Here is a 19,032-nt window from a genome sequence, read left to right as displayed (position 1 = left end):
GGGCCGAGGTCCGATTTCTCTCCTCATCAAACTTTAAACCACAAATCGATAAATGCTTCATAAGATTTTAAACCACAAAAAATGTCTATAAGCTACTACAAAGTCTAAGAAAAATCCTTGAGATATATTGGTACATGAAAAATCCAAAGAAAAAATATCCCATGAAAATTTCTCTTGAAGCTTCACTAAATTAGATTTAACTCTAGAAAAATAAGATAATAATATCTAAAAATTAGAGAAACTCTTAAACATTCTAATCAATGTCTAAACATGTTTTACCGTCTTTTCATAGCAAAAATATGAGATGCAGCCAACATGAATGCAACATACATTGATGCTGAATCCATTCACGCTATGCATCTGTGATGTTCACATCTTATATTTTTTATGAAAAGTTTTCGGTAACCTGTTTAGGAATCAATTGGAATATTTTTTTGAGAATTTTGTAGTTTTTTGGATATTTTTATGTTTGTCTTGAGCTAAATCTAATTTTTGAAAACTATGGATATTTTGAGAGATCTAGATACTTTATTTGCATTTGTCGTATTTTAATCTATCTCTAGGATTTTTATCAAAATTTGTAGAAGACGAGAAACATTTTCTATGAATTAAAAATCTTGCTAAATATTTAGTATAAGTAATTAATAAAAAATACAAAATCGCAAACAGAAGGCCTTTAAACCAAGACATGTACATTGAACTGTCTTCAGATTTTAAAGATAAGATATCTGGTTTTAATTTTGAGAAGAAAAAACATATCAGAGAGATACTACTCCATAGGATGGTCTCGTAATGTCCAATCAAAAGCTTCAGCGCTTTTATCGGAGTGTTGGATGATTACTTCACGCATGCATGAATATACATTATACATGCAGACGCGATCTGTTCCCTTAAATTTATCATGTAGCTTATCAGCTAAGTATTTTTTCTTACAATAAAACAGCTTCAACCGACTTATGTATGAGCCGAATAGAGTCGCAGTTGGCAACGAAGTACTACTGTGCTTTATTTACCGCCACCTACATCTCCTAGATTTTTTCTTGGTATACGTAGAATCTCTGCGCCTTAGAAAAGATCAGGGAAGAAGTATAAAAGGATTTTCCCCCCTTGAGGCCTCCTTTGGATGCAGAGGGAAGCCACGCCCAGGGAAAGGAAGCCCCGAAGGGGATTTCACTGGACTTATCAAACCCTGTTGTTTCCCTCCCCTAACCCCTTTTCCATTTGGTTTTCCCTCCCGTGGCTTCACTCCCCCTCTGCCTTTGCTGCCTGCTTCACTCCCCTCCGCCTCTACTGCCTGGTGCTGTGCGCCTGAGGCTATTGGTGCAGGCTGGTGCTTCAAGAATTGTTAGAATGGGATAAAAACTCAGAAAAAAATTAACAACAAATCAGGAAAATAATAGACATTAGTAGTAATCATCAAATCAGAAATAACCTCGAAAATCATTATTTTTTTAAATAAAATCAAGGAAAGTCAGATAACATGAAAAATAAGAGATCTACATAAATAATAAAAATCATGATTGATCTGTGAACAAGTATAGCTCAAATGTAGACCAAAATTCAAGCAGTAATAATACAGTTCCAATAGAGATTACGGCTCCAAAATTACAGCTCCAATAGAGATTATGGCTCCAAAATTACAGCATAATTGCATAGGTAATTTAGCACAAAGCAAGATAGTTCTCAAAGAAGCTTCAATCTGCACCTATTGTCAAAGTACAGCTCCAAAGTCGAAATAATACAGTTCTATCCATCATGGAACACGAACACAAATTAAAATTTCAATCTTAGCTAGCTACCCTCTACTCCTTTGTGTCCAGTGCTAGCAGCAAAGAGATGAACACACAAGACGAGGGAGGTAGACATTTCAGGTCTAATTCTGCAGCAAAAAAAACATGTAACATCAGTGGAATTAGTGGAATTAGTGGAATTAGTAACTTAGCAATGAGATGAACAGAGAAAAAAACCAAACAACGCAGGACGACTGACGAAAAGAAGTACTTGGGATTTCTTTTTCACATAGTGCAACTTATCTAAACTCTGAATTTATTTACCACTGCATTTCCATATACTCTTGCCATACTCTCTCTAACACTCCAGGTCATGTTCTAACACTACAACAGGTCACATTCAGATATGCATTCATACAGGTTCAGTAGGTCATTCAGCAGATGAACACTACAATAGATAAACATTCATTCATTCAGCAGATAAACATTCACACATGTTCTAACACTACAGTAGAAGAACACTACAACAGTCTCCAATGATCAAATTAGAGGCATCCATTCAGATAACATTCAGGTCATCATAAATATCCACAACATCAGATGAACACTACAACAGTCTTTGATGCTAGAAGAAGAGGAGAAAACTAAGACAAGCAAACATACCTGTGAAATTTTTTTCTTTAGCCAAACTAGTCGAACAGTTGGATTTTTAGTCATCATAAATATCTGTCGATTCATCTCAGATTGAAAGAGCTCATTAGCATCTGTCTTCTGCTCAATAGTTAGGTCTTCTATGCTATCCACAACAGCAATGCACTTTTCTACAGAATAGTCATCTTCTTTTTTCTTCTTCTCATCTAGTTTTTTCTGATTTTTCTTCATCTGGATCTTTCTCAAGTCCATGAATTCACCGAGTTTAGCTGGCATTTGACTTTGCTTGCGTTTTTTTCCACTAGCACTTGCTCCCTCCTCTAGATTGAGATAGGGCGGTGCAGATTGCACTTCTGGGCCCTCAATTTGAGAAAAAGGATTTGTACCAAAATTGATGCCAACAGAATCAGAGCCAGCAGCCGTGTTCTGCGTACTTTGCTCAGAGTGACTTCTTTCAATTGGAGGTCGTGTTGTCATGTTAGGTGGCTCGGTTGATGTAAAATTCAAATCTCCAGTGGCTATACTTCCTATTAATACACATCACAGATATACTCTTAGGTATTATTCAAAGTTATTCAGCACCATAGGCACATGTTCATTTAAGAAACAGAGCAAACAAATGGTAAGGCCATAATGATAGACAAAATTGTGGTTCCCTGAACTCAGACCACCAAATAAACATAGTTGTTCTTTTAGACTTATGAGCTGAATAAAATAACGAGCACACTTGTATAAAAATTCATGACAGTTCTGAATACTCTTACTGCAGCACAGATGAGCTGAATAAAATAAAGAACACACTTGTACAAAAATTCAGATTTACGATACAACTAGCTCATGAATATAGCACCACAAAAACTGTATTCATGAGCAAACAAAGGAAAATTACCTGCATACAATGATGCCAGGTGTTCATAAAGAGGAAGTGGCTTCTTTTGGAACTTACTAACTTTAGGATACTTCTATTAAATGCAACAAAGCAACATTTTTGTTAGCTTATTAAAATAGTGAAAACACAGTACTATATATGTTATGACCGGCATTCCCTATAGGCGCAGGCCCAACAGTGGCTAGGGAGGCTGCCAGTCAGAGGGGGCTAAAAGCCCATAGTTATTCTATTTTATAGTATTTTAGAGATAATTTCCTATTATTTATTAGAGAGAGGCTTATACAGATTGTAAACACCCTTTGGGATTAATTAAGCAGAAACAATTATTATTTCCGGCTTCCTCAGGGAGCCGGGAGAAACCCTAGCCGCCTTCTTTCTTCTTCCTTCCGTAAATAGTACCGCGGCACTGTAGCGACGGTACTGTAACGCCGCCACCCTCTGCCTTCTCGCGCCTGCGCAGCCACGGCGCCTCCGCGCCGTCTTCCTCGCTCGCTCAAGCCTCGACTTCCCTTCTCCCACTCATACAACCTGAGATCGGTTCCCGGTAGGACTAGGGTTCCTATCACCTTGGTATCAGAGATTTCAGGATGATGTCCACAGCTCCGCAATCCTCCGGCGTCCTACCGACGCCGGTGTCGTCCGTTCCGCTGCCGTCCGTGTCCTCCGAACTCTCGGAGACCTCTGGCACCGCTCTCACCCTCGAGGGTTTAGCCGGTGTGATGGAACAATTTGCCCGCAACATGGATCAGATCGGCCGTACGGTGGATGCCCTCAGCCTCAACGTCTCCACCCTGCAGCAATCTGTGGCGGGCCTCCTTTCGCCTCCCCCTCCACAGCCCGCGTCGCAGCCGCCCCCGCCACTGCCTGCGCCGATGACGTCCCTTCCCACGAGTTTCTCCCTCGGCATGCCGCAGGGCAGTCAGGGGGTTCCCCTGCGTCAGCTGCAGTGGCCAGCCTCGCCGTCACCCATCCCGTCGTGGGCACTGATGGGCACGACGCCGCCAGTCTACACGTCGGCTACCACCGTGACGCCGTCAGCCGTGTCCACCACCGTCGTGCCTTCGGCCACGGTGTCCGGGACGTTTTACGGGGGCACCGACGGGTCCCTGCTCTACGGCAGCGCTCCTGCCTCGTCTGCCGCTGGGGGCAGCGGCCACCCCGACGCCCACGCTCTGCCGTGGTTCTACAAACTGGAGTTCGCTGCCTACGATGGGGGCGTCGATCCGCTCAACTGGCTCAACCAGTGTGAGCAATTTTTCCGCGGCCAGCGTACTCTCGCCTCGGATCGCACGTGGCTGGCGTCGTACCATCTCCATGGGGGCGGCACAGACCTGGTACTACGCCCTCGAACAGGATGAAGGCATGCAGGCCTGGGAGCGGTTTCGCAAGCTGTGCCAGCTCCGTTTTGGTCCTCCAACGCAGGGCACCCGCTTGGCGGAGCTTGCCCGGCTGCCCTTCACTTCTACGGTGGAGGACTACTCCGAACGCTACAACGCCATCCTTTGTCATGAACCCGAGCTCAATGCCCGCTAGAAGGCCCAGCTGTATGTGGGGGGCCTTCCCGAGCACATCAAGTGCGATGTGGAGATGCACCACCCGCAAGACCTGCAAACGGCGATGTACTACGCGCGGGCTTTCGAGCGTCGCACGGCGGCGTTCCTCCCTGCCCTCCAGCAGTTGTAGCAGCGGGGGGGGGGGGGGGCGTGGCCCACGCCCCGCGCCGACGACGTCGGCTGCCCTGGCCCCGGCCCAGCCGGCTGCCATTGCCCAGCCGGCTGCCCCTGCTGTTCCCGGCCAACTGCGCATGATCCATCGTCTCTCACCGGCCGAACAGGCGGAACGTCGTCGCCAGGGACTGTGCTTCAATTGCGACGAGCCGTTTGTGCGCGGCCACGTGTGCAAACGTCTCTTCTTCCTCAAGACGACCGACTACATCGACGACGAGTCGGGCGACGCAGCGGCTGCGGACGGCCCTATAGCCGCCCATTTGGAGGAGCTGGCGGCTGACCACGACACCTCGGGCACGGCTAACGCCCTGGTGGTGTCCCTCTACGCCGTTGCTGGTATCCAGCCCTCCTTGACACCGGCTCGACGCATAACTTCGTCCAAGGGGCTGCGATGCGCCGCCTCGGTCTCTCTCCAACTGGTGGCGAGCATCTACGTGTCACGGTGGCCAATGGTGATCATCTGGCATGCGAAGGGATCGCACATGATGTGCCCATCCGTATCAGCGACGAGGACCTCGCCATCACATGCGTCGGCCTCAGCTTGGGTGCCTTCGACTTCATCCTCGGCTTCGACTTCATCCGAACACTGGGGCCCATGCTGTGGGATTGCGACGCTCTCACGCTGTCGTTCTGGCAGAACGGACGTCGCGTCACGTGGCAGGGGGTGCCCGGGCCGAGGGCGCCCACCCCCCAACAGGTTGTGGCCGCGGTCGCGGCTGACCCGCGACTGCCGCTGCTGGACCGTCTCCTCCTGCAGTACGACGACATCTTCGCCGAGCCCACGGGGCTCCCTCCGCAGTGCTCGTACAACCACTGCATCCACCTGCTTCCCGGGACTGCGCCGATGGCAGTGTGCCCCTACCGCTACCCGCAATTACAGAAGGATGAGCTCGAGCGTCAGTGTGCTGAGATGCTAGCCCAGGGCATTATTCGGCCCAGCACCTCGCCGTTCTCCGCCTCGGTCCTCCTTGTTCGCAAGGCGGACAACTCCTAGAGGTTCTGCATCGACTACCGCACCCTTAACGCGAAGACCTCCAAGGACAAGTTTCCTATACCGGTGGTGGACGAGCTCCTAGATGAGCTGCATGGCGCTCGCTTCTTCACCAAGCTGGATCTACGGTCCGGCTATCACTAGGTGCGGATGCACCCTGGTGACATCAGCAAGACGGCCTTCCGTACCCATCAGGGTCACTACGAGTTCCTAGTCATGCCATTTGGGCTCTCCAACGCCCCGGCAACATTCTAGGCCCTGATGAACGATGTTCTTCACCCGTACCTTCAAAGGTTCGTGCTGGTGTTTTTCGATGACATCTTGATTTACAGCTCGTCCTGGGCGGAGCACCTGCAGCACGTCGGCGTCATCCTCAATGCTCTCCGTGCCCATCGACTCCACCTGAAGCGCTCTAAGTGCTCATTTGGGGCGACGTCGGTGGCGTACCTCGGCCACGTCATCTCCGCCGAGGGGGTCGCCATGGATGCGGAAAAGATTGCAGTGGTCGCTTCCTGGTCTACCCCGTAGTCCGCCCATGCCTTGCGTGGCTTCCTCGGTCTCGTCGGCTACTACCGGAAGTTCATCTGGGACTTCGACGTTGTCGCGGCGCCATTGACGCGCCTCTTGCGCCGTGACGCGTTCTCCTAGGATGACGCCGCCCAGGCAGCCTTCTCGGCGCTCAAGAGCGCCCTCACCACCGGGCCGGTTTTGCAGATGCCCGACTTCGACAAGGTGTTCGTGGTCGACAGCGACGCTTCGGGTGCGGGGTTCGGCGCAGTCCTTCACCACGGCGCCGGTCCCCTCACGTTCTTCAGCCGGCCGTTTGCGGCGCGTCATCTCAAGCTAGCTGCCTATGAGCGTGAGCTTATTGGGCTCGTGCAGGCGGTGCGGCATTGGCAGCCGTATCTTTGGGGTCGCCACTTCGTTGTGCGGACGGATCACTACAGCCTCAAGTACCTTCTGGATCAGCGCTTGTCGACCGTGCCTCAGCACCAGTGGGTCAGCAAGCTATTTGGCTTCGACTTTGCCGTGGAGTACCGGCCGGGTCGCCTGAACACAGTGGCGGACGCGCTGTCCCGCCGTGATGCTGACCCGACCACGGCGCGTGACGCTTCAGCGACCGCGGCTGCCACGTCGGGGCCTTCGTTCGCCTTCCTCGACGACGTCCGCTGCGCCACTGCTGCTGCCCTAGATGCCGTTTTATTGTAGGAACGCTTGGCAATGGGGGAGTTGTCTAGTCCTTGGCGTGTGGACGCCGGTCTCCTGCTGCACGGCCGCCGCATCTTCATCCCCGGTGCCAGCGACCTTCGCCATCAGGCTGTCCAGCTTGCCCATGGGGCCAGCCATGAGGGCATCCAGAAGACCTTGCACCGCCTTCGCTCGGATTTCTATATCCCCGGCGATGGCGCGCTTGTCCAAGACTGGGTGCGCGCCTACGAGGTGTGCCAGCGCAACAAGACCGACGCCATGCGCCCAGCGGGGCCGCTGCAGCACCTAGAGGTGCTGTCCCAAGTATGGGCGGACATCTCCATGGACTTTATCGAGGGCCTGCCCAAGGTCAGCGGCAAGTCCGTCATCCTCACCATCGTGGACCGCTTCTCCAAGTATGCGTATTTTATTGCGCTCGGGCATCCCTACACGGCTGCTACCGTCGCCTGCGCCTTCTTCGACGGCGTCATCCGCCTCCACGGGTTCCCGACATCCATTGTCAGTGATCGGGACCCCGTGTTTATCGGTCACGTCTGGCGTGATCTCTTCAAAATGGCGGGCGTGACTCTTCGTATGAGCACAGCATTCCATCCTCAGACGGATGGCCAGTCGGAGGTGGTCAACAAGGTGATTGCTATGTACCTACGCTGTGTGACAGGTGATCGGCCTCGCGCATGGGTGGACTGGCTGTCATGGGCGGAGTATTGCTATAATACTTCGTTCCATACGGCTCTTCGCGCGACGCCCTTTGAGGTGGTGTACGGGCGTCCCCCGCCGCCGATTCTGCCTTATCGGCCGGGGACTGCCCGTACAGAGGCGGTCGATGCTCTTCTCCGTGGCCGGGATGAGATGTTGGCCAAAGTCCGGCAGCGTCTCCTCCAAGCTCAACAACTCGCCAAGCGCTACTATGACGCTCATCATAGAGAGGTGGAGTTCGACGTCGGTGCTTGGGTCTGGCTATGCCTTCTTCACCATACCGCGCAGTCCCTGGACCCTCGCGCCAAGTAGAAGCTGGGGCCACGGTGGGCTGGCCCCTTCCGCATCCTCGAACGTATCGGGTGCGTGGCGTATCGCCTACAGATTCTGGATGGTGCGCGTCTCCATGATGTCTTCCACGTCAGCTTGCTGAAGCAGCACCGCGGCGACCCACCTGCAGCGCCCGGTGCTCTTCCGCCGACTCAGGATGGCCGCATCCTTCCTGCTCCGGAGCATGCGTTGCGCGCCCAGCAGCGCCGCGGTGTCTGGAAGGTTTTGATTCAGTGGCGTGGCCTGCCTGTTGAGGACGCAACTTGGGAGTCTGTCGCTGAGTTCAAGTTGGCCTACCCGGAGTTCCAGCTCGAGGACGAGTTGTTTGTCCAGGCGGGAAGAGATGTTATGACCGGCATTCCCTATAGGCGCAGGCCCAACAGTGGCTAGGGAGGCTGCCGGTCAGAGGGGGCTAAAAGCCCATAGTTATTCTATTTTATAGTATTTTAGAGATAATTTCCTATTATTTATTAGAGAGAGGCTTATATAGATTGTAAATACCCTTTGGGATTAATTAAGCAGAAACAATTATTGTTTCCGGCTTCCTCAGGGAGCCGGGAGAAACCCTAGCCGCCTTCTTTCTTCTTCCTTCTGTGAACAGTACCGCGGCACTGTAGCAACGGTACTGTAGCACCACCACCCTCTTCCTTCTCGCGCCTGCGCAGCCACGGCGCCTCCGCGCCATCTTCCTCGCTCGCTCAAGCCTCGACTTCCCTCCTCCCACTCATACAACCTGAGATCGGTTTCCGGTAGGACTAGGGTTCCTATCAATATAATTGACAGAAAGTGACTAACCTCAATTAGGTCTTCCCATTTCTTTGGTTCGGCAATTATCATGCTTAATGTCTCGTTCCAACCAACACCACTCTCTTTTCTAGCATCTCTAACTGTCCTATAGTTTCCTTTCAACTCCTTCTCCTTCTCTTGCATTTGTTGTTTTGAAAAATGAGCTAAAGGGAAGGTTTCATTGAACCGTTTAGCAATATTTCTCCAACCATCTGCTGTCCAGCCATTTTGTGCCCTGTACATTGGGATATTGACATGCTCTTTCATTACATCCACCAGCCCTTTCTCATACATGTAGCTCCATGCAGCCCTTGTACCCTGGGACGTTGACATTGCTGAAAAATGGTGAAAGATAAATATAAACTAAAATTATAGAAATATAAATGTAAGGTAAAATGCTAAAAATGATGAACAATGCTCTAAATTACCATCTAATTATTATAGGTAGCCCACATCGCTTGCGCGATTTGATCTCATAATGTGTTACCATCACTCGATTCTATCTCGCTTGGATAACTGTTATCCCCCTCCAGCATATCAACAAAAGTGGTTGGATTGATATATTGTGGTTGGTGATCTAGCCAATTATCTTGCCCATTGTGCGCTCTAATTATATTGTGAAATACCGCTGCTGCTGCAGGAATCTTGATCTGAGTCTCAATTGGATAGTGTGTTCCCACTTTCAGAATTGGAAATCGTTTTTTTAACACCCCAAATGCCCTTTCAATATGATTCCGAAGTTGTGCATGCCGATGATTAAACAACTCCTTGTAGTTTGCATACTCATTTCTCTGTGATGATCCACGCCTTCTAAACTCGCCAAGGTGGTACCTAACTCCTCGGTACGGTGCTATGAATGTTAGCATATCCGCCATCTATAAGGTAGAATTTCCCTGGCGGTACATGAAAACCCTTCGTAAGAGCAGAACGTAGGACTCCTGCATCAGACGCATATCCTTCCCACCCACAAGAGATGAAAGTGAATTTGAGATCAAAGTCAGAAGCGAACATAACATTCTGGGACAATGTCCCTTTTCTGTTTCTAAAAGGGGGGGGCTTATCTTCATTGATAGTAATAGGGATATGTGTCCCATCAATGGCGCCAATGCAGTTCTGCACGTAAAAAGGAACCTAAGATTGTTGGAATAGTGTGTTTAGAATGATACAAGGGCAAGCAGCATATATGACTAACCTGGAAGAACGGCATGAACCGAGGGTTTGATAAAATCTTGGCATGTGTTTGGTTTGGATTTGGAAGCTTGATGAATCTATGAGTCAATGTTGGAATTATATCGAAGACATCATTGACTTTCCTATGAATTGTCTCACCGCTGTGTTGGAATGCTTTCTTCATCGTTTCAATGCTAGCATTATGGGAGAGCATGAACAAAAACATTCCTAATTGCTCCTCAATCTTAACACCGCGTGTGTCGCGTAATAAGTTTTCTGCTCTGAGAAGATTTGCTACAGCTCTAAAGATCTCAACCTCCATTCTAAACTCTAACTTGCACCAATTTTCATGGCCTTCTAGGATTTCTTTGACCTTTGTGGCACCAGGAAGAGATGACGTGTGTTCTGGCATCTTTTCATCATAGAGACATGACATGACAGCAGGGACAATAACAAAGAAAAGTTCATCGTCCAATTCTTCCTCATCTAACATGAACTGCCTAACATCCTCCTCCCAAGAACCGATTATCTATTATATAGGGATAATATTATTAAATAGGATATAATATAACTAAAAACAAGAATTATAACTGATGTGCCAAACATAAAAGAAGAGTTCTATGAACTGCAATACATAAAAGAAGAGTTCCCTGAACTGCCAAGCATAACAGAAGAGTTCTCTGAGCTGCAATACAATTTTCAAGTAGATCGAAACGAGATTTGCAAGAACCTATTACTTAGTCAACTCCTAAAGTTCAGGATCTAGGCCGATCTTACTCCAGTTAATTAAATGGGGCAAATATGTAAGGTCTTGGCTAGGTTAGTCCAACTCAGTAAGTATAGTAAGTTAGTAACCAGGATTTATTTTTCAGTAAGTATAATAGTGGTATGAACTGCAATACATAAAAAAACATGTTTCTTAGCTAGCTAGCAAGAAAGAAGAGGAGCCATTTATATTTATATTATATAGATTGATAGAACATATGCATTTGCACTTTTGCAGATATATACACTCATTCTGTCAGACGGATCAATCCATGAATGATGCACCACGTATGGAAGAAAGATACCCAGCAACCTAAAGTGCGAGTCGGGCACTAGGACATCATGCACAAGTTCACCAAGGTTGGAGTTCCTGCTCCCGGTGGTTCTTTGGAGAGCAAGGGACAGACATCATTGGGAACAAAATTATATTAAAAAAATCAGGAACACATAACTCTTCATACCACTATTATATTCTCAGAAATTTAGCAGCTTGCACACTGGAAATTATTTAGCAGCGTGCACACTTTGTACATCCTTTTTTAAAATAATCGATTATTCAATCGTGTCACTAACATCAGCATTACAGAGCTTCCTAACATCAATCTTTTCACCAGAGACAACATATATTTTTCATAAAAATAATGTATTTTGGGAGAAAGTACCACGGCTGAATTTGATCAAAGTAAAGAATGATGCCCTCTCAATCTTTCGGTGAGTTGACTTTGTGTATCCTTGGTAGATCTAACGGCTACAATTTGTTTTTATTATTTCATCTACAAAAATATGAAAGAGATGAAATGCAGTCTACTCCTAGCTTATTATTGATCGTTTCCAATCTGCCAGCAGAATTATTATTCTTACAAGCTACTGAATTAACAGCTAGACTAAGAATAATGTTACTAAAAACTGTTAGGCATATGAAACGAAACAAAGTAAGTTAGCTAATTACTACGGTGCTGTAATAGTAACTTCCGGCAGTGTAAGAATCTCTTAATCTGACACCAACATCCAACAACCCTAGATCAAAACCCCTGAACTAGCTAGTTCCAACAAAACCGAATAAACTTATAACTTCTGAATGTACCAGCATAGGTAGCATTTCGCATGCAAGGAATCAAGAAGCAGCACACTGCACACCATACATTAGATCTGGATCTTGGAGCTGACCTGGATGGATATCGATGCTGAGATGGAGGTGGCGGCGGTCACGTGTTGACGGCGAGGGGGACCACGGCAGTCGCGTATCGAGGGAGAGGCAGCGGAGATGAGGTGAGGAAGGCCGTGGAGGCGGCGGCGAGGTGACAGTGACAGCGACGGCGACGGCGGGGCTCGAGGATGGCGGCAGCGGCAGGAAGCGAGGACGGAGTCGACCGCGGCGGGGCGAGCACAGCGTCGATGGGCTGAGGACGGCGACGGCGGAGGCAGTGTCGGGACGAGGACAGCTTGTGGCGGCGGGGTGCTTTCGTCACGCGCGTCGCCTTGCTCGGGGAAAATCCGCCCGGACCCAGGCGTGCGGGAGGAGCCGCCCCGGGGAAAAGACAGGGCTCGGGCTGAGCTCCCCCTCCGCGTGGGCTTCCAAATACAGGGGAATCTGACCCGTGGCTGAGTTCCAGGCGGGGCTTCTCGCCCAGGGAAAAGGCCGGGGTATCCACGCGGTTGGCGGCTTCCAAACGAAGCCTGAGGGACAACAACAAACCACGCGGCCTAACCTCTCTGGCGCACAAATCCGGTGCTCTAGGCCGCGCCCCTGCGAGTACATCGAGAGATAGCAGCCGACGTGCTCCCCGACATCCTCCCACGGGGCTGGGCCGCGTCCCCGATGTGATCCGCCCGCACAGCGCGGACGTGCAGGCTCCCGCGGGCTGCTTCGTGTGGCCTTCCGTGCACGCACTTCCACGCTCGCTCCGTTGCTAAAAGTTGGGACAGAAAAGATCGATGCTTCTTGGGCTGCTCGGACGGCAGCGCCGGCCCTAGAGCCGCCGCCCGTAAAGGAAGATTGGTCGAAGCCGCTCCACCGAACGGAACCGCCCTACGAACACGGAGGCGCCCCAACGGCCCAACCCCACACTAGGCCACTACTCCCGCCTGCTAGTTTTCCTTTGAAGCAGTTCTCGCGCTGTCTTTGACTCTGTTGCTACAGCAGACGTGGTCAAAATGCGACGACTCAAACTAACACTAGCCAAAAAAAAAAAGGTCTTCAGAATGAAATGTGAACACATTAGTATTCGAATAGTTCCTTTCCAGAAGTGAACACATTAGTGTTCGAATAGATTCTTCCAGAAGTAATCGGTATAACTGGATTTTGATATCGAGGCAGAAGTAATCGACGTAAATGCATCAAACCTCTCGTGAATCAAAGTCAAACGCATGGATAACGAGAAGCGATGCGTGCACTAAACTTCCTCATTAATCCAGTACATATACGCTTAAAGGTCTGTTTGAATGTTGCTGAAATATATACACCTGTAACTTATTTACACCTGTATTTTGTTGTGCACAAGAAAACCGGACACTTTATATCCACTTGTAAAATGCTGTTTGGAAGCACAGTGGTAATTGGGTCATCCATAGGAATCAAATTGAGCTGATAGCTCCATGTTCTGCAATCGTTCAAGACGATCAGAAAAGCAAATCAAACAAATGGATGTCTGAATTAGCATATCATCCTAGCAACCCAAACACAACAGATCAGTATATGATAATCTCAACCAATCTTTGTAGTACTAGATAGTAGATAGCGGCTTGTCCAGTGACTCGTCGCTCAAAATGCCATGCAAATCCTGAGGTCGATCAATCCAATATTCTCAGGTCTCGCTGCAATTATGCTGCAATGTCACTCGATCTCCATTGCCACTACCGGCCAGCCAGTGATCTAGCAACTTAGCCCAGATCACTCACGATTCATCCAGCAGCCGAAGCTTATCACACAAGGACATATGCGATCAGGAGGGGAGGATACCTGAAATCTGAGAAATAGATGCGCTCCTCATGGATTTGGCAACCATCGCCGTCGATCTGGTTTCAATAGCCATGGATTCGAAGCTGCTGCCGTGGATTCGCACCTCACCGCGCCGATGTCGTGCAATGAACAATCCCAGGAGCTCATCCTTTGTATAGTAGAGTGTACGCCATGGGATGCTGCCTAGGACGCCGCCGTCACCCTTGGTCAGGCAGCGCTCCGCTCCGCCGCCACCATGGCCAGGTAGCCCTCCGCGTAGCTAACCGTCGCCAGGTAACTCTCGGCGCCGCCGCTTCCGCATGTCGTGGTATTCATGGTCCTCGCTGCAGCCGGGCGACGAGTACGATAAGCCGCCGCCGTCGCTAGGCGACGCGTCGCCGCGGAAGGAGACCAGCTTGCCCACCGACGGGAGGGAAGGGGTGGCCCTCAAGAGCCCGCGCCTCTCGCCCGTGCGCCTCCCCTCGCTGCATCTCATGCCGCCGCCCGGCATCCCCACCGTCAACGTTTGCCCGATAGTTATCGGAAAAAAATTGTCGTCTCCTGAGGTGATTATTTTTTTCCGGTTGTAATGAGGCAAACCCCTGGTAATTTTTTTTTTCCAAATACCAGACATCCAAACAGTCTTTTTTAGTGTACGTCGGAAAATTATTAGGACCTGTAAATTACAGAGGTATTGGACCTAATACCTCTCGTCCAAACAGCCCTTAAGTTTAACGAGCTGCGGATATGTACAGAGCAAACTTGCGTCCCAATCCAATGCGGCGTGCAATGCTTTGCTCCCTGTTTTATTACAGCCGCGGTATAAACAACCCATTCCGAAATAACAGTGCCTCGCAACTCAAGGCCAGTTGTCCCATGTCTATCGGAAATTTAAACAAACGAATCTACGAAGAAAAACTCGAAATACACGCGGCGAGAAACCGGCCGGTGGGCGTCGTTTCTTTTTTGCGTGGCGCCCGGGCCACGTCCCACCACCCGCGCCCCAACGGCTAGTTTCCAGGCCAACGCGATCGTACCACGTACCCGGTCCGCCAGCTCCCCTTGCCGTCCGATCCAACGCGTTCCTCGCCCCGCACGAGCTGCGCGCCAACCCGTGTCGATTTCGAAAAAACTACTCCCGTAAATCCCGCGCCGCACCACGGCCTCCTCCCTCGACCCGCAGACACCGACGTACAGGGCCCAGCATCCACGGTCCCGCATGCCAGAGACGCGTCGCGGCGTCAGCGCCGCGTGGGAGCGGGAGGTGAAAAATATCCCGTGCACGAACCAGCCTTGGATTCTGGCGGTTCCTGTAATTTTCTAGAAAGGCCCCTGCGCGGAGGACTTTTCTAGGCAGGTTCCCCCGCAGAGGAGCAAATACGGGGCTACTATAAAAACGGAGAAGGGGAGGCAGCTGTTTCCTAATTTACCTCGAGAAGAAGGTTTGGTCCTCCAGCATTCGCCGCAGGTTTTGGTTGCTTGGCATTAGGGGGAACATCCCAGGTGATCACTATCGAGAGGAGGAGGCGGAGTTTGGGATTGAGAGCGGAAGAACAGGTGGGTTTTCCTTCCGATCTCGAAACCCTATTTTGATGTGGCGTTCGTTTCTTTCATACACGTAAAGCAGGGGATGACCTGGGGCCGGCCTGGGCAGCTGGCGCGGCCTGGCACTGCCCGTGCGCCGCCCGCGCAGGCGCCGGAGGGGGAGGGCCGAGGGCGGAGGCTGTGGTGGGCTCGGTCGCGAGTGCTCGCCCGAGTGCGGCCGGGGCAACCCCCGTGCATCCGCCCCTTCCGTTTCCTGTTCTGTTTTTTGGTAGTCTGATGATACTCTGATTGCCTGTGCTGAGAGGGGGGTGGGGATTGGATTAGAGCTGATTGATTCGTGATCTTGCTGCTGATTCTCAATTCCGGTTTCTGCATCGGCCTGCATCGCTTTGGCGGCTGGGCTCTGTTTGCCTTTCCCTATCCTTTCGGTTTCGTTTTTTATGGAAATTTTTTAATCTAGTTGTTTATTTTCAGGACGTTGATTCTTATCTCCAATCCCATGCAGATAATCTTCATTACAAGATCTCCGATTGGATAAGTGATCTTTCGCAAGACAGAGAGAATTTATAACAAGCAAAAGGGGAAATGGCAATTGGACAGGGCGACGCGAAGAAGGGCTCTCTTGCCACGAGCTTGAGCTTCTCAAACTGCAGGAGCAGCACAAGAATCTTCGGGAGGAAGAGAGTCGCCGTCTCGCCGACTCCGGGCTCCCGGAGCCCGCACTCGCCGGTGCGCACCCTGCGCAAACAGCGCAGCGTCCGGTTCCACATGGACGACGCCGTCAACCTCATTGAGTCGCTGCCGCAAGATGTTCTGGTAATTGCTCTTGGATCTGTTTCTTAGGCCCAGTTCCATCTATTCTTTCCCCTGTCGAACGATCCGTTCCAAAAAAAAAAGTGACTGACACTGACTCACTGGTCTGTTGTCACTACAGCGTACTACGATTCAATCCAGATTTTGGGTTCTCTTTGTGTTGCTTATCTCAGTTTGGTTAAAATCTCGCAGATTAAAATCCTGTGTAAGGTGAACCACAGTGACCTGAGGCAGCTCCTCCTGGTGTCAAAACCAGTCAACGAAGCAGTAAGCATTTTGATCCTTCACTCTTCACTCCTCTCCTGACCCAAACTACATCTTGGCTCCTGTCGAAATCTAACATTTGTTTATCCAATCCCGTCTTTGCAGACAACTGTTGCTAGAGAGCTGCATTTCAAGTTTTCAACGCCGTCGGCGAAGTCTGTTTTTAGAGACGAGGAAACCGGCGGCGGCGACGACGGCCCCGGCGCGCCCAAGCAACGCAGGGTTGCAAGGTCGCGCTTGCGGGGCAAGAACCTGGAGGGCATCGCCGTCAACCTGTCGGCGTCGTTCGAGAGCTTGCTCTCCGAGGTCTAGATGTAAATATATATGGCATCACAGGTTTTCAGTTTGCTTGCGCTTCGGTTCGCGCGTGTATCTATTAGTTTCATGTTACAAGATTAGTGCTTTTTGTAGCCCACGTCATTGAGAGACTCTTAGGTAGTGAGAATAGTATACTCGTTTGCGTCATTACTAGTCTTAAGTTATTATATATATAGAGTTATTGTATATATATGGTCGTAGTTCTTCAATGCCGTGATTGAAGAACACCCGCGATGTCTTTTCTGAACTTTTTGTGTACCTATCTTGTAAGTTATTTAGCGTCGAAGAGACGACTGTTCTCTTTTGAGTACCTATCTTGTAAGTTATTTAGCGTCGAAGAGAAGATAAAGTGTCTTGACTTTGGATGGTGGTACCAGTTCTGTTCTTATTGCGCATACCACAAATACTTCTCTGTGAAAATCTGAATAAGTGACTTCTGTTCTTATTGCGCATACCAGGAATGCTTCTGTATGAAAGTCTGAAGAAGTGACTGCAGGACTTATTGCTCTGTTCTTCAGAACTCTGGGCGCACCGTATCACAACAGGTCCAGATTTGAACCTTTCACAGTTCACTTCACGTCCAATGATAAAAGGAGGCCGCCCATCCACACTACAGTATGGGCCAAATTCCAGCCACTAAAACAATCTACAACCTTTGCTGTCGCTAGCGTACGGCCAGTTTCTGGTGTTTGACGACGCAAATACATTTGCTGTCGTTAGCGTACGGCCATCTTATACTGTTAACGGCTCAAAACATACAGTACTATCACCATGGACAGAATAACTCTCCTAATCATTAACTATGCAGCTTCACTATGATATTGTGCTAGTGAATAACGAATAGCCTAACTCTCGTAATCAACGGGCTGTTGCATTTCGGAAACGGGTGGAGACTTTGGTTGGAGTGCAGTGCAGTGCCACCGTCTTGATATCACTCCACACTGAACATGAACAGTCCAAGTCGATGGTTCCTTGAACCCGGAAACGAGATCTCACGGGCAGTAATAATCTATTCTCGGTCAGCAGTTGTTCGTGCAATCATTTTTGAGTAATTGAGCGGTCCGGACCCAAGTGTGGAGCACGGCGCTTTTACTGCCCGTACCGGTGTGCCACCACGGCAATATAGCCGCCCGTGCTACAGCACTGCAGGAGCAGGAGCAGGAGCAGGGCAGCTTCCTCAGAACTCACAAGAACCCTGGCCCGTCCGTCCGTCCACGCGGTTAGGCCTGATTGACAGCCGAGACGACAAGGCCCCGCACCACCTCGCGCAGCTGTGCGCCTGTGCCTGACAGCCGTATAGAGCGGCACCAGCACCGCGGGCCGGCACTGCGGCTCGGTCTTGCCGCGTGCGGCGCGCGGAAGTGTCTTGGGGAGCCGGCGGGGTCGGCGTCTGCCGGTCGCCGGATCGAACTGATGAATTATTGTCCCGCCGGCCGGACCGGGCCACCGGCCACGCTGCTGGGGCGCGCCGACACGCCTCCAAAAAGTAAGCCAACAGCGAGGCGGCAGCCGTCGTCGGTTCGGTCCAACGCCTGCGCGCGGTCCCGGATCCCTTTTTCTGGGAGGCTCTCAGCTGCTGTAGCGCTGCTCAATTTTGCTGATTGTACTGTCCTGGTGACTGGTCACGTGCGGACGGAAGATGCCCTGCCCCTTTGCCCCGGCATCATCGAGGACGAGACAGCTCGCAATCTCTAGGTGCAGGAGCAGGACGTCCTACGGCGTTTTCGTAGCTTTGGTGTTCCACCACCGTGCCCGCGGATCTTTCCGCCTTTAAAAAATCGCCGGATTCCTCAATCCTTGGGTGCAAAAAGGTGTGAGCGATTGCGCTTTGAAGATCATATTATATCACAACTGTGAAAAGATACTCATGTTTACATTCCGTTCGTTGTCGCCGTACGTAGCGGAAGGGCGGTTTTTTTTTGTGTGTGTGTATATATATGGGTCACGTTTTTCTTACGGGGGACAGTTTTGTTGTGTGGTCGCTGCAGAAGTAAAGAAATTCGGTACTACAGTACCAGGACTGCAGCAACGTATGAGTAGTTGAGTACACAAGTACTCGTACACAACTACACTACACATGCTGTTTTCATGTGCCGTGTGCCCAAAGTCCAGACTGAGGCCAAAATTAAATCGCTGGTAATTAATGTCGGCTGATAATGAGTTTGTACGTGTAGACAGGTGATCTAGTAACATCACCATGCAGTACACAC

At 50.0% G+C, this 19,032-nt stretch overlaps 2 protein-coding genes across 3 annotated transcripts; both read left to right on the top strand.

Moving 5' to 3' along the window:
- Nucleotides 1–5,388: 5,388 nt before the first annotated feature.
- On the top strand, nt 5,389–5,991 carry LOC136544450 (uncharacterized). Its single transcript, XM_066536611.1, has one exon. The coding sequence runs from the start codon at nt 5,389–5,391 to the stop codon at nt 5,989–5,991; it is 603 nt and encodes a 200-aa protein (XP_066392708.1).
- A 9,308-nt stretch (nt 5,992–15,299) lies between these two features.
- Nucleotides 15,300–17,184, top strand: LOC136546974 (F-box protein At1g61340-like). Of its 2 annotated transcripts, none has more exons than XM_066538930.1 (4): nt 15,300–15,439; nt 15,933–16,243; nt 16,433–16,507; nt 16,610–17,184. In XM_066538930.1, the coding sequence occupies exons 2-4, from the start codon at nt 16,013–16,015 to the stop codon at nt 16,814–16,816; spliced, it is 513 nt and encodes a 170-aa protein (XP_066395027.1). In that variant the 5' UTR covers nt 15,300–15,439; nt 15,933–16,012; the 3' UTR covers nt 16,817–17,184. The 2 variants fall into 2 exon arrangements, with proteins under 2 accessions (XP_066395027.1, XP_066395028.1); XM_066538931.1 differs by having other exon boundaries at nt 15,902–16,243.
- Nucleotides 17,185–19,032: the final 1,848 nt, after the last annotated feature.

Source organism: Miscanthus floridulus, chromosome 3 (genome assembly GCF_019320115.1).
Source record: "Miscanthus floridulus cultivar M001 chromosome 3, ASM1932011v1, whole genome shotgun sequence".
NCBI lineage: Eukaryota > Viridiplantae > Streptophyta > Magnoliopsida > Poales > Poaceae > Miscanthus > Miscanthus floridulus.
Note: the sequence above shows the minus strand (reverse complement) of the source record. Positions and strands in the feature narration are given on the sequence as shown.

Coding starts and splice junctions, on each gene's coding strand:
- LOC136544450 (XM_066536611.1), top strand. CDS start 5,389: ATGCGCCGCCTCGGTCTCTCTCCAACTGGTGGCGAGCATCTACGTGTC.
- LOC136546974 (XM_066538930.1), top strand. CDS start 16,013: ATGGCAATTGGACAGGGCGACGCGAAGAAGGGCTCTCTTGCCACGAGC. Junction 16,244..16,432: donor CGCTGCCGCAAGATGTTCTG/GTAATTGCTCTT, acceptor AAAATCTCGCAG/ATTAAAATCCTGTGTAAGGT. Junction 16,508..16,609: donor CAAAACCAGTCAACGAAGCA/GTAAGCATTTTG, acceptor CCGTCTTTGCAG/ACAACTGTTGCTAGAGAGCT.